Below are 15,157 nucleotides of genomic sequence, written 5' to 3'. Positions count from 1 at the left end.
AACTCACTTTCTGATGTGGAATATCCTGTACTTATGATACAGGACAGTTCAGACTTGGATTTATGAATTATTATATTTCATGATTTTTGGATGATGTTTTTGTTGTGTACTGGGACAATTTGCAGTCACTTTAAGGATCCTACTCTCTGTACTGATCAAGTTTGGGCAGTTCTTTATCTCTAAACTATAACCTCTATGCAGAGTTAGATAAATGTGTTTTTCATCTGCCTCTGTTGAACAATTCAAGCTACTGTAATTTGTCAATAAGGATTCAGATTGTACAGTTAAAGTATAAGTCATTCAGTCCCCTTCCCCCTAGCACTTTCAGGGATATGTAGTCTTTTGGCATATTTTTTACTGTAAATTTGCTCCTACTTTTGCTGCGGTAATTACAATGGTGACTTACTTTACCATTAAGTGGGTTTTCTTTAAGTGGGATTCTGACAGTAAACAAGACTTTGCTAATGACAAGAATTTGGAACACTTACAGAATCCTTGTATAGCATCAAGTCCAGCGGGTATATTTCTTTTTTATATTTTATATATTTTACATTACTGTCTTGCAAAATGACTGTTAAAATGAAAGTAGGAGAAAGAGACCTGAGATATAAACCCTGGGACTAACATATATACATATGCAATCAGATTCCTCTGTTATAAACTAGTTCATTTTCTTTATAAATGCAGTTTCTTCTAGTACCTAATAAAACTTTTTATTTAGCCATGGTGAGTATATTTGAAGAGCCATGAATTAGACTTTGTGTATATGAAGTCTGGCAACAAGATTGGCTATTCTGCTTCCAACACTATAGGAGGAGACCTAGTGCTCCAATCCTAGACTGTAAACAGTCGCTAAACTTTTGCAATTCTGCTAACCATGAGCCAGGTCACCATTCCTCTAGTGTCACAAACAAGTTGTAACTCAGATGAACTAGTTAATTCAGACACTGAATCAGCTAATGCAGCAAGTAGGAAAGAATTTGCTGCAGCAGGTAGTTCCAATATCTTCCTCAAGCAGGTAGTTCCAATATCTTCCTCAAGATTCCTTCAATATCTTCCAGGATTGAGCATACATGAACAATTATAGTGAAGCAAGACAAAACTTCAAATAATTTCAATTACCTGTTGACTACTCAGTTACAAGATACCCACATAAGGAAAAAAATCACACATTACCATGAATCTGTCTCTTTATTTCTCCTTAAGTATATTTAAATAGCAGAAGCTATTTAAGGTTCCTCCTCTCTTCCCCCATACTTTAAAAGCTGAACTCACATGGGGACCTCTGGTGAGGACATGGTGAACTAGACATACCTGAAGGAGCGGGGACGGTGTTATGGCAGTGACCAGTGGCCGAATGGTGGATCATGGCCGGCGATCTCTCCAGTGAAAGAGATTTTGAGAATGCTCACATGTATTCCAGACAGCTGCTTCTCATGAGCAGACTGTAAGAGCTGAGGTTTTTGTGGTCAGCTTAATGAGTCGAGTGACTGGGAGTTGAGGGATTCCATCTACGCTCACAGTTGTAACATAGTGTATATGGACATAAAGTTCGGCCAAGCCTCATTTCTTAATCACTTTTGGAATTACTTTTTTTACTGCTTTTCAAATATTAAGAGCCTTTGGAATGGCAGGTTTTATCACATTCACTGGCTGAGTTTCCTTCAATCTTTAGTGAAAGAAGTTTTAAGTACGAGTTTAAGGACTTACATAGAATTTTTTTTTTTTTAATAAACAGTAAAAGGGTGATTAAAATGTAGATTTAGGAAAGTTATAAACGGACTAAGGATCCAGATGGATTTGAAATAAGACTTTGAAATTAATTATAAGAATCCTTCCAATGGGAAACTGCTGTTGTTTGGAATTCTTAAAAAAATGATAGGATGGGGCTTTGAAGATTGGACACTAGAAGCAACTAGAAGGAACTAAAGATTACAATTAAAGGAGAAGAACACTTAAATTTGACTTGCTAACATAGAATGGAGCAAAACTTTAACCCTGGGTGTACTGAAGGATATTTGTGAACACTGGATTCAGAAGTTAATTTTAAGAATGTCTGCCATTATAAACTGTGTGTAAATGATATTATAGAAGAGGAACAAATTCCAGTGGACAAGACTGAAATTGACCTGAATGTGGATTTAAAAATGACAATCTACAAGAATGATATAGGAAAAGATACATTGGATATACAAATGAAATGGTTGATGTCTTAATAATTAAAAGGGACATAAGGGACATACAAATAACAAACCAGAAGAGTGACTTGGATAATTTTCTTATAGTGGATTTACAAAATAGACGTGTTAAAGTTTTAAAGGATTTTCTGAGAAGGGACAAAGAAAAAAATGAAAAGACATCAAGTTCTAGGACATTATTTGAAGGGACTAAAAACCAAAGTTGTTAAAAGTACAGAGAAGGAATATAAAGAAGGAATATAAAGGTGTTTTATTTGATCAAGGTTAAAATAGATATGTAGCTATCTCTGGTAACTCTTATTGGACTTTTGCTGACCAGGCCTGAATGACAAGGCTTGAAGATTTTGTTTTTAGATAAGAGATGAGATGCTGGAAGAAGAGATCATTTGTACTTATAGAGAAGGTGATAAGTTACTAAAATTGTTTATACTTGTTGTGATAGAGGGGGAAGTTACTTCTTTATATATATATTTTTCCCTTTACTATATTCTTATTTTTTTCTTTTTCTATTTTTCTTTCTATCCTTTTTTCTTTTCTGCACTTTTTCTTTTTTCTTTTTACTCTTATATTTTTTTAGTTTGTATTAGTTTTTATTTTTTCAGTTGTAATCTTTAATAAAATTATTATTAAAAAAAGTTGGAATTCACACTGATAGGCATTAGCAGAGCTCCACTTCTTCCCAGGAAAAACTGTGGTGATGTATGCAATATTTATGTTTATATTTTAGAGAATCTGGCCATTTTGTAAAAGATGCACAACTAAAATACCTCTTTCAGGATATCATCTAAATGGGCAATTCAAGAAGGGGCTTGAAATGTTCCAGGTCTGGTCTATCAGAAAATGAGGTTGTAGAAATTGTATATGTAAAAATGTTTTTACATTTCTGTGTCTTTTTACTCTGTTATAATTTGTTCTTAGTATTGTAGCTTTAAGAAGAAAATCCTTTCTCATTTTCCCTTGTTTTACTCTTTTTCATTGCTGTGCTATTTACGTTGCTATATTTACTAATGGCCATCTAAGGTTTAGAAAAAAACAAAAAGAAACAAGCTTACCTCATTTTTTTTTCTTGTTATGCTATCCTTGAATTTCCCTCCTTGCTTTTCCACTGTTACTCTAATACATTGTCAACATTACTGGATTTTTCCTCCACCTCTTAAGAGATGCTTAAGAGATCTCAGAGCTCAATTAAGAACTCTCAGAGCTCAATTAAGATACAGTATATTAATATTTTTTTAAATTAAGGTTACTGACCAGAATTGCAAACAAAAACATATTAAAAATAAAAATAAAGTAAAAACAAAACAAGATAAAATATTACAATTGGTGGTGGGTTCGTCAGTGGATAATCAAAGTCTGCCTAATTTTACAGGCAGTATAACAAAATTTAGCTACGTTCAAGGTATCTGATCTGATAAAAACAACTGTACATAAAAAAGATTAGAATTTCCCAAGTGTTTATAAGGAGGTAGGTAAGGAGTTATAAGGCGGGTCCTTGAGCCCTTATACAGGTAGTCCTCGATTTACAATCACAGTTGGGACTGGAATTTCCATTGTAAGTCATTGCTGTTGTTAAGGTGAGTCACCACACGACCAGACCCAATTTTACGACCATTTTACAGTGGTCGTTAAGCGAATCACTGCAGCCGTTAAGTGAATTACAGGTCATTAAGAGAATTCAGCTTCCCTAATGGGCATTTTTGCTTGAAAACTGCAAAAATGTTGCAAAATGCGATCATGTGACCACAGGATGCTGCAACTGATCATAAATGCGAGGGGAATGCCAAGTGCTTGAAATGCGATCATATGACTGGGGGGGGGGCGACATTTTGCGATGCTCAGAAGTGCTTTACAGACTGTAATGTCAGATTGTTGTTAAATGAACGGAGATAAGTCGAGGACTACCTGCTACAGTGTAGGAGGACATGAGGTGTAGTTTCAGTTAAGATTGACCTTTACCTGCCTATAAGCATGCATTGTTTGAATTTCTTCCTGTTTATACTTTTCAAAGTTTGTTAAGTCCCTATACCTCAATAAGTACTGTGAATAGTTTTGTCTAGCACTGTCCTTAATTGCTGCTACTAGCTCAATCTTCTGAACATTAAAGCCCACCAAGATGTACTCTCTGGCATTGTTTCCAGAATTTCCTGTTTTGTTTGCACTGTCCTATTGTCTTTAAGGCTTACTTATATGCAAAGAATATATTTAGACTTGAATCAAAATGCTATAAAGGGACATGGGTATAAAAATGCAAGAGAAACATGCCTGTTATGCTTCTCCCAATTCTGGAATTTTAAAATTAAGTGCCATTGCCCTTTGTCCTTGCTGCTAATTTTCTTAAGATGATCCCATGGGGTCAGGGATGAGGCAGAAATTAGGTGGATCCCAAACATTTGGTGTGATGTACTGTCATTTAGTCATTCCCATTACATTATAGACTCAGACAAACGCAGAAACAGAAGTGAGGCTCTAGTAGAATTTGAGCCTCTGAAAACTTCATCACTTGCAAATATGCTGTCCCCCGGGAGCCTGTTGATACCTTAGTTTGTTGAAACTATTGCTGGTTGTTCTTATCCATGTCTGAGTGCACTGATCCTCTCCTATTCACCATTAACAATCATCATGAGTCTCCGCAATTTTATTTAGCATCCTCATTAAATTTACTAATTGTTCTAGGAATGGACTGGTTCAGTTTCTTCATGCACATATTCACTGGGACTGAAGAACCTAATCTTTGATTCTATGGCATACCACACTCCCATTTTGCAGGGCCTCATACTCGCCTAACTCACCACTCGGCAGCAGGAAGTCCTTCCCACGTTGGCCAAATATATGGATTTGGAAGTATGCCTTTGGGAAGAAATTTTCTTGGTGCTGGAAGTGAGGCTACTTCTCTACTGCTCTCGAAGAGAGCAGAACCCCTATGTGTGGGTTCAGATGACTTTCATGTCTGTCAGCTTCTGGTGTAAGCAAATTTCTGAATAGAGGGCTGAATGGCTAGGGAGTTCAGGTTTATTGCCTAGAGTGAAGACTGGCAGGGTTTGATAGAAATGGATTTCATGAAATTCATGCTAAGTTTGCTTAGATCTACGGTGACCTATCTGAAGAACAAGCTGCTTCTAGGGCTGTGCCAACAGTTCATACAAAAACTTCCATGACCAACTGGTTTCACATAGCTTATGTCCAAATTTGGTTGTTCAGTCCATACAGACAACTAAATGGGTTGTTTTGTTTACAATACAATTATTAGAGTTTGAAATGTTCAAGAGGAGAGATAAGAACAGGGAAAAGGTAAGGGAAGTCATTTCCCTCAATGACAGCTGAGGGAAAACAGGAGTGGGAAGGAAAGAAAGGCCCTGGGAATATCAGAGAGTGGATGAGACACTGGGATTTGCCACATTGGGATATTGGCAGCAGTGGCTAAGGAAAAGCAGGGAAGGGAGGAAAGGTAAAATCAGGTGGGTGGACGGACATGGCATGCTTGGAGCTGCTTGGGAAGGATGGGAAAGAGTGGGGTCATGCATAGCAGCTTTGCCTTCTCACTCTGTAAACATCACTCGAGGGTTTTGTTTTGGCTGAAATAACAATCCAGTTTTGTTTTAGCTGAATCATGGCCCATCTGGAATGGATCAGCAGAACTTTTACAATGTAGTATGACTGTTTCAGATTTGAAACAAAACACATTGTCCATTTCATGCACTCTTGTAACTGATTCATATGTCGTCTTTAAACAAACAATACAAAGAATTTAAAATGGGATCAGATCTTTCCCAGAAAAAAGTTGATAGATATCCAAAACCAGAGAAATTTTTTATGTGTCATATCACAGCTAACAAGACAAAATACTGCAAGAATATATTTTCCAGAATGCAAAGGCTCAGATAAGTACTGCATTCTTAAACTACATTTGGAATTTGGAGAACATTGTTGGCGGGGAGGTCTGTGGAGGGCCCAGGATCATTTTTAGAATTAAAGAAGATACTAGAGGTGGATTCTATGCTTTGCACGTCAGCTTCCTATTTTTTGATTAAAAAAATTAAGTTAGATATGTTGCTAATCTCAGGTATACAGTAGCTATAACTGACTATTTAATTAATTATAATTAGTATGTGTGTTGGGGTTCTGTGTATATATTTATTTATCTCTATATGTACACAATAAGTTATGCAGGTAGTCCTTGCTTAATGACCATTCATTCAGTGATCGTTCAAAGTTATCCTTTAAACACACACATCATCCCTTAAGCACCCAAACCCATAAATAAATCATCAGGACAATAGAAGCGCACCTCGGACAGGATCTGGAAACTATTAACAGATCGGGGGAACTCCCACCCATTACCCTGGGGGACGCACCTGCACCGGACGAAGGCAAGGAGACAAAGGGGAACGTCGGAGATCGCCCGAATCACCCATCGCCGGACCCATACCAACGCTAATCACCCATCTGGACCTGGCTTGGGGGACAATAGGGGGTGGAGGAGAACAAGGTCCGCCACCGGGGTATAAACGGGGGACCCTGATACCACACCCGCATTCCCGTCTTTTTCTCCGCATGCATTCTGCTTCAATAAACCCGGAAATCCTTAAACCCTTTAAGTGAGTCCGTGTCTTATTCGGAGCAAGGCTGCCCTGACATAAAGATGGAAATCGAAATTTTTTTCCCCACTAGCTCTGTTCCACTGCCTCTTCCCTAGCCGGGCCAGTCGAACTCCCTTTGGCAGATGAGGCTCCACCACCCTGCTGCACTCGCTGCATGCTTCCCTGGGCCTCACCCTTGCCCAGCACCTGGATCCTGAGCCAGCAGCGAGAAAAAGAAGATGGTGAAGATCAGCTGGAGGCAGCAGGGGGAGGCAGCAGAGTGCAGGGGTGCCCAAAGGGCACAGATGGGGGGAGATAGGCAGGTGGGGGAGTTGAAGTGGAGGCAAGCACGGCAGGGCGGTGGAGCTTCAGCTGCTGAAGGTAGCTTGCCATGCCCATCTGGGGAAGAGGCAGCAGGATGGAGCCAGCAGTTTGTGAAGAGCAGGAGAAGGGTGAGGTTCTCGCCTAATGACAGCACGGTCCTCGCCTAAGGTATGCAACCGGGACTACTGGAACTGCCATTGCTGAGCAGCACAGTCATGTGATATTTCGCTTAATGATTGCTTTGCTTAGCGATGGAAATTCTAGTCCCAATTAGGGTTGTTATGTGAGGACTACCTGTAATGTTAATAGTACATCCATATGTATAAGTCAAGTTGCACTGTCAGGTAAATAAAAGTTTGCAGTCAAGTAATGTAGACTATTACATAATCATTGTAGCACAGACTGCTGGGAAAAATATATATATTTGCTACTATTCATGTTATTCATACTTAGGATTTTCCTTTACCTCTTCCAGCAGGCCTATAAAGATGGGGTCACAAAGTAATAATTTATCAATATGTGTAGGACTTTTTCATTCTATTGAGTTAAAGGACTACCTACCCATCTCTGAGTCAGAATGGAACAATGCTGGATAAAATTTTTGTTCTCCATTGCTAAACCCTATCCTGTATCTATTATATCTGTTCTGAGTCACAACAAATGGTTTTGTCTTGACTGTGAGTATGCCACTCATAGGCAAGGTGATGGATTTTCTCCCTGGCTTTGCTGCCATCCCTATTAGCATGTCATCCTTATTAGCCAGCAGGAGAATCTCAACTAATGTGGCACTGTGGTAGGAACAGGGAAGGTCTGAGTTCAGGACTCTTCCTGGGTTTCCCTAGGCTGGTCCTCTAATACTCTATGTGGGCATCTTCCAAGTTAAAGTACAGGTAGTTCTCACTTAGCGACCACAATTGGGACTGGCAACTCCATCGCTAACTGCCACAATCGCTAAGTGGAAAATCATGTGACTGCAATGGACTTACAATGTCACTTCCCATTTGGTCGTTAAATGAGTCAGTGCAGTTGTTAATCAAAACATCATATGACCATGGCTTATGGTTTTACTTCTGCGTTCTCTATTAACTCTGCTTGTCGCAAGCAGGTTGGGAAGCATACAAATGCGATCACGTGACTGTAGGATTCTGCAACGGTCATAAATGTGAGGATTGGTCACAAAGTTGGTTTTTTTACACCGTTGTAGCTTCAAACAGTCACTAAATGAGGCAGTCAGTAAGCAAGGACTACCTGTAATGTGAAATAAACATGTGGGAAGACACAGTGTAGAAATAGAGTAATTCTAGAGGGCCTTCAGAGAAAAGTTTGAGTATGATCTGAAGCCCTGGTGTTATTGCTAGTGTTACTGCTTTGTGATTTATTTTGTATTTTACCATTTTATCATTTATATTGCATTATGATCTCATTTTGTACACTATCTAGAGCCTTTGGAGTTAGGTGGTTTATAAAATTTATAAATAAATATCACCAGAGCAGCAAGAGGCCCTGACAATGACATGCAGCTAACCAGATCCTAACAGAAAGTTAGTTGCTTGGCAACTATAGCCTTGTTTATCTGGGGGTAGGGAGTGATTGGAACTGACAAATATAGGGAAACTGGCAAATAAGCAAGGAAAACCAGGTTTAACATTCATCTTGATTGTCAGCATACTGTAGTGAGGAAGTGGTGCTTCTGAGTCTAAAAGCAAAGTTCCCAACTAATGACATTTCATAATACTGTTAACATGGAATTATTTAAATATGCTCTCTCTTTTTCCCCCAGATAAAATAATGGAGGTTTGCTCTCCCTTGTGGGAAGTCTGGAAATAAATTGCTTTTAAAAATGTGGAGGAAGTGAAGTGAAGGATGTGAAAGGGATGTGAAAGGGATGTGAAATACAAAGTGCCAGGAGAGTTGACAAAGGCTGGGAGAGAAATAATGGTGAGCGAGGCTGGCTAGTGATAAGGAGAGGAGGTTGTTTGTCTGCACTTCCCATGAGAATGTGAAACAGTTTTTACACACGTTGAGGCTGTGGTGTGATAGAGTTGGCTTAAAGGGAAAAACACTATTTTGTACCCAAGTATGTATAAGTTTCATTCATGGGCTGGGAGTAAGGTGAAGTCAGTGTTATGGGGATGATGATGCCATGATAAACTGCAGCTGTGGGCCAGGGCCTTAGAATCAATTTGGAAGAAGTAAGATTGGAAATTATAGCACAGTGGTCTCTATGAAGATTTTTTAAAGAATTTGTCTTGTCTTGTTGTATTTTCCCTTCCACTTAATTAGTTGCAAATATTAAGAGCTTGATTTAAGGGGGCCTGTTGCTGGAAGACAGGCAGAGGGAAAGTATGCTTAACTGTTAGCATGTGAGTTAGGAGTTTTAACAGGGATTTGATAATAAATAATATTTCTCCCCTTTTAACCATTTTATGCTACTGTGGGCATACTTTTATTTTATTTGCTGGTTTTATAGTTTTAACTTTGTAGCCTCCATATTAGGGTGTTTTAAAATAGGTTTTAAGAATAACACAAATATTCTTAAACTTTTAAGAAAATATTTCATTTAAAAATCAGTCCTCTCTTTAAAAAATATCTTAATTTTTTTGATTGAAGAAATAGGAAGAGAAAATGTAACTCCTCCAACCCTGCTGTCTTTTCTTTCTGGGTCTTAACAGAAACAAAGGCTTAGCGGAGTCATTTCTGTATGAAGAATCCCATTTCAGAAAATATGATTAAATAGGACAACAGAATTCCTGTATCTTCTGAGTAAATGTAGCTTTCAAGCTGTGTAGCCAAGGCCAGTGTGAAATTATGACCTGAGCTTATATTGTCCAGTGTTTTAAATGGTATTATCCATTCTTTAAATTCTACTGAGGTTTATGCTAGTTTTCATTCTGTTTCCCAAATTTTATTCTTCTATATTGCCATACCAAATTGCAAAAGTACTATATTGTATTCACATGTAACAGACCATTTTCTTCTGAGTCAGTTTATTTAAGGCTAAGCTATTTTATGTACTGTATACATCCGAATTCTTAACATCTAACAATATATATATATGACAATGAGCACTGACTATATTTTACTGGTCATTTGAAAATATACATCTGCGTGAACAGTTCCAGCTTGCCATGCATATTATTCATGGGAATAGCTCAATTCTACATGGTTCTTACCTGTTGATACACATCTGTGTTTCAGAAAGAGATGAATGTTTGAACATACTCACTTTATATTATAGATATTGTTGCTATGGTGACTTGTATTGGTAAGTGTGTATTGTTGAGCTTGCACTGAGAGTAGAGGAAAGCTAAGAAGTCAATCTATTTGTCACTGAGTGAGAGATCTTGCATGTACAACCATTTCTAATGAAAACACAAATTGTTCAATAGTTACAATTTTGAAAAATAGTTACAATTTTGGTTTTCTTTTTTGAAGTCAAAGTCATATATGGTTATGCCTTGTAATAACAAAGAATACCAGGTGTGAATATATTATGTATAGAATCCAATGTGATTTGGCCCATCCTACTGCTGTTGCTTGTCCTCAAGATTGGCTTTGCAGAGTAGAGAGACATGCTTAGACAGAATTGGGGGTGGATATGAGAGGGGAGATAAAGTTTTCTTGCAGGAATATAAATGTATTTAATTATAAGCTGGTCTATGATTGCAACAGAGATTGATTTGATTTGTTTATGTATTGTTGGACTTCTTTTTTTGTATTAGGATCCCAACATACTGTCATTCTTTCTGCTAGTGAACTCAAGAGACCAACTGTTTATTTGGAATCAAAACAGGCATACTCAAGAGTATGCTATGGTCTTCTCCCCCTTTTGCCTTAGGAAGTCCTAAACAGTGTGAAATTATGATCGGAGCAGAGCACCTCCTTTCAGGCTGGGCAGAAACTTTTATATTTTGTAGATTATTAACAATGACATGCCATTGCTTATATAGTCTGATGATAATGAACTCCCAATGTTGCCATTGAGGCAGAATGATGTCTGCATTTCAGAATTAATAGAGAGGAATATTGAGAAATCCAAACCTTAAGAACAACATCAAATGTAGTACAATATCATTAAGATCAACGTCAGAATGTAGTATAAGGATATCACAGATAATTATTTAATGATATTCTGTTCATCACTGAGATTCCATACTCATACTTGCACACAGTCATATAACCTGGTTTGCCAGTCTTGGAATAATGTCATCTTAGAATAGCCCAAGTTTTGCTATGCACTGCTGTTTCCTTACTCTATCTAGTTTGGTCAGCTCCAAATGTTTGTTTATCAGATGTTCTTATTCCTTCATGCCTGAAAATATGTCTTGTTGCTGCTTCCTGGTACTCTGGGAAAGACTTTTGATTGTGAAGCTTTTCAAAATTTCCCTGTGAGAAATTGGTTTTGGTTATTGTTGCCCCAAACTTTAATTAAATAATAATGCTGACTTTTGGCCACGAGTATGTTGTCTGTCTTATTTTGACAAAATTTTAAGGCAGTTATCATGTTATTTCATGATCCTAGTTTTCACAACAATCTATAACAGTTTTCTTTCTGACAATCTAACTTATCATTCACCCAGCTTTATTGACATTCTCTGTATGATTGTGCTTGCTGTCTCATTGATTCAATCCACTCATCCTTCATTCATATATGAAAAATGCTACCTACAATCCATGCTTCTTACTGTAGTTCATTGACATCATGGAAAAGTCATCATCGTATCAGAAAATGAAAACCTTTTTTATGGGAATCTTATTTTGAAGTGAGTTTGAGCAGATCTATTGCTGAAACATACTTGGCAACAACATTTATAAATTTAACATATATAGCTTCTTATTTTAATTGTAAAAATATTATCTCTTGGCAAAGAGTATTTCAAAATAAAAAAAAGTGAGGAGATATGTATAGTGGAATTCACTAACAAACTAGAAATAGGATCAGCTGCTGTACTAAAAACCTCCTATAGAAATCAGTGAAGAAATTAAAGATTTTAATATGATTCTGTTGCTATAGGGAATCAGCAGCTGCAGCACACAAACCACAGAAGGATGAGGAAAACTGCAAGGAAAGAGGAAATGAGAACAGGAGCCCAAAGCAGAAAGGAGGAAAAAGGCAAAACTAGATGAGGAAATGAGAACAACAGTCTATTGCCTATTAAAAAGGCCCTCTTTACCTTCAAGTTCTCCCCTTTCACAGAGGGTACTGGCGTTCTACATTTCAGCTATTAAAGCGTTGTAATTTGAACACAGAATAGTAGGATATCGACTTATTCCTTTTCTTCCGCTAGTGGTAAGACTTAAAAAAAATTGGGGGTGGCTGTACCTATGACATTGTCCTTTTTTGTAATGGTGATGGTAATTTTTTCTTTTAGATGCAACAGCAAAGTATTAAATGTTGGAGATGTTCTGACAAGTTTTGACAACACAGGAAATGTTTGTAAGTAATGACTTTTGGTTTTGATTATGATTGTCTTATTAATAAAATGTAGCATATATCTCCATACAAAAGTCTGTGCCAAAGTATTTTTTGAATGTGAATATTACAGAAAGAACACAAGGACAAGAACTAAAATTCAGAAAAGGGAGAGACGGTAACTTAAGTGCTAGTAAGAAATAATGTACTGTATGGAAGGCCAACAGGTATTCTTTATAAGAGACACTATAAAACCAAACCAAATATACAACTTAGACAATTTTATACATGCAAAATCTGCAAGGCTTAAATGAAATAAGATAAAACTAACATTTAGTGCAACTTACTGTTTAAAATCGACCACAAAGGAGGCATACAGTATATTAAAATGAATATTTTATCATTTATTTTTCAAGCATGAGATGTAACAAATAACTTAATAAGTGCTTATATTGAATAGGTATGACTTTAATTTCATTTGAAGCATTTTCTTCCTTGTATAATGATCTTAGCATTGGACTAGTATAAATTTGTAGTATAAATATTTGTCATTGGTAGTATAAATACATTTATTTTTATTTTATTTATTTATTTAATTTATTTTCTATCCCGCCTTTATTATTTTTATAAATAATTCAAGGCTGTGAACATACCTAATACTCCTGCCTCCTCCTATTTTCCCCACAACAACTCTGTGAGGTGAGTTGGGCTGAGAGAGAGTGACTGACCCAAGGTCATCCAGCCAGCTTTTTAAATAAAAAAATATTTATTATTTAAATTTATATCACCAAAATACATGTCATTCTCTTCTAATCAAGCTTAATTTTAATATGCATATATGTAAATCTTTTCCCATCCAGTCAACAACTTCCTGTGCTGAATCAGAGGATATTTCTGAATTTGCCCTGTATTCTATTGATACTTTACTAAGTGGTGCTATTCCCTGAAGGAGGGAGTTGAAATCCCTACTTCACACAAAGCCTTGAAAACTGATAAAAATATCACATATTTACATATTGCAGTGGGATGTGAGAATAACCTTGGGAGACAGGAGGAAGAGCTGCAGCCTAGACAATGGTTTGATAAATGAAAACTGAGTCCAAAGGAGGAATGGGGTTGGAGTAAGCATCTCAGAAGCCCGCCGCCCCAGATATCTGGAAAGTAAAGGCAGGGGAGTGGGGAAGTGCTTTCCGACTTGCAAGAATCTGTTACTGTAACCTTACAAAAAAGGTAGTATTAGTACTCACGGTTTTGGATTCCTGTCTGGACTACCTCAAAGGGCTGATGCATATATTGCACAGTAATGCTGATAAGTGGTTTCTATGCAGAGAGAATATTTTAGAAGAATAGGAAGTCTTTTAGCTGTGTAGAAAAAATAAGTCTTTTGAACTTCTAGAGCACTATTAGCGATTATCCTCCAACTTGAAAGACCATTTGGCCTTTGTTTATTTTGGAAATAGATATTCAAGATATTAGCTCAGATATTCAAGAATTTTCTGAATTTGTTGGCAGCAATGCAGTGATTTTACTGCTGAAATTGACAGTGATGCTGAATTGTCATCAACCACTAACACTTCTGCTTAAACTCCTTTTCTCAGGAATTAAGTGTCTCTCTATATACATAAAAATGGGGTATTCTCAATAGTTTATGTAAACTTAGCTCTTACATTTTTCTCCCGTGCATTTGTAGAGTGAATGTCACCTGGCATTCTACACAGGCTCAGAGATTCACAAGTTGCACGCCAGACATAGAATCAACATCTTCACAAGGTAGAGGGATATCCCCAATCAGTTAGAGATAGAAACACTGAGTGCTTTTGAAACAAAGGTAGAACTCTGAGAGGAATGAAGGAAGAAGGTATGTACTGGGGCTGGGAATAGGACTGAACTAGGAACAGTCTCCTTTATTCATTAAAATGGACTATCCAGAGAAAAGGAATTTCCAGATAAATTGAAGCAGAAAGAACAGCTATTTAATTTAGTTTTATAGAGCTAGGTAAATATCAAGCTAGAACCTTGATTTCTTTTTGTCCTGTGAATTGCTAAATATCTCTATTTTTCTGGTCATCTATAAGAAGCTAGATACTTAATGTCAGCTTTTGTTTATCCATACTTGAGATTTAGCAGGAAGTTATTAATTGTATTTATAGTCTTTTTGTAGTTTGTATTATTATATTAAAGCATATCCAGTTTCCCATATGAGATCATGCTATCTGAGTCAACCAGCACCATTTTGTGGTCTACCTAGATTTCTGCATGTATTTGTGTAAATAACTTATAAAGTTAAAAAAGGCTTTTACATTTGGTCAGTTTTATATTTCTTTTTTAAAAATAAAGTTTAATTTTGTTTATTTCTTGTGAGGTTGGTCTGTCTCCCAAGAAAGGACCAAAACCTGTAGTCATATGGCTCTATGGTATATGGTCAAAAGGTTACATTATAGAAATTATCTCATTTTTTTATAATTACTAGTAAGGTAGCTCAGGTCATAGGAACACTATCTCATACACTGAGTTTAGGAGGATACCAGGTGAGAGACTTCCTGGAAGATAAGTGTAGCAGCAGGAACTGCAAAGGCACTGTTCCAAAAAGCAGGAAGGTGGAGTCATGGTATGAAAACCCAGAGGTCTTCTTTCAGACGTGTAGC

At 37.0% G+C, this 15,157-nt stretch overlaps 1 protein-coding gene across 1 annotated transcript in view; it reads left to right on the top strand.

The window, feature by feature from the left end:
* CAMKMT (calmodulin-lysine N-methyltransferase) overlaps window positions 1–15,157 on the top strand; it is a 276,327-nt gene that overhangs the window by 15,507 nt on the left and 245,663 nt on the right. Inside the window, exon 3 of the mRNA XM_063318079.1 lies at window positions 12,472–12,536. Within this exon, the coding sequence (XP_063174149.1) occupies window positions 12,472–12,536 (65 nt within the window). The remainder of the gene's footprint in view (window positions 1–12,471; window positions 12,537–15,157) is intronic.

Source organism: Candoia aspera, chromosome 1 (genome assembly GCF_035149785.1).
Source record: "Candoia aspera isolate rCanAsp1 chromosome 1, rCanAsp1.hap2, whole genome shotgun sequence".
NCBI classification, from domain to species: Eukaryota; Metazoa; Chordata; class Lepidosauria; order Squamata; family Boidae; genus Candoia; species Candoia aspera.
The sequence above is the reverse complement of the archived record's forward strand: the minus strand, read 5'-3'. Positions and strand labels throughout refer to the sequence as shown.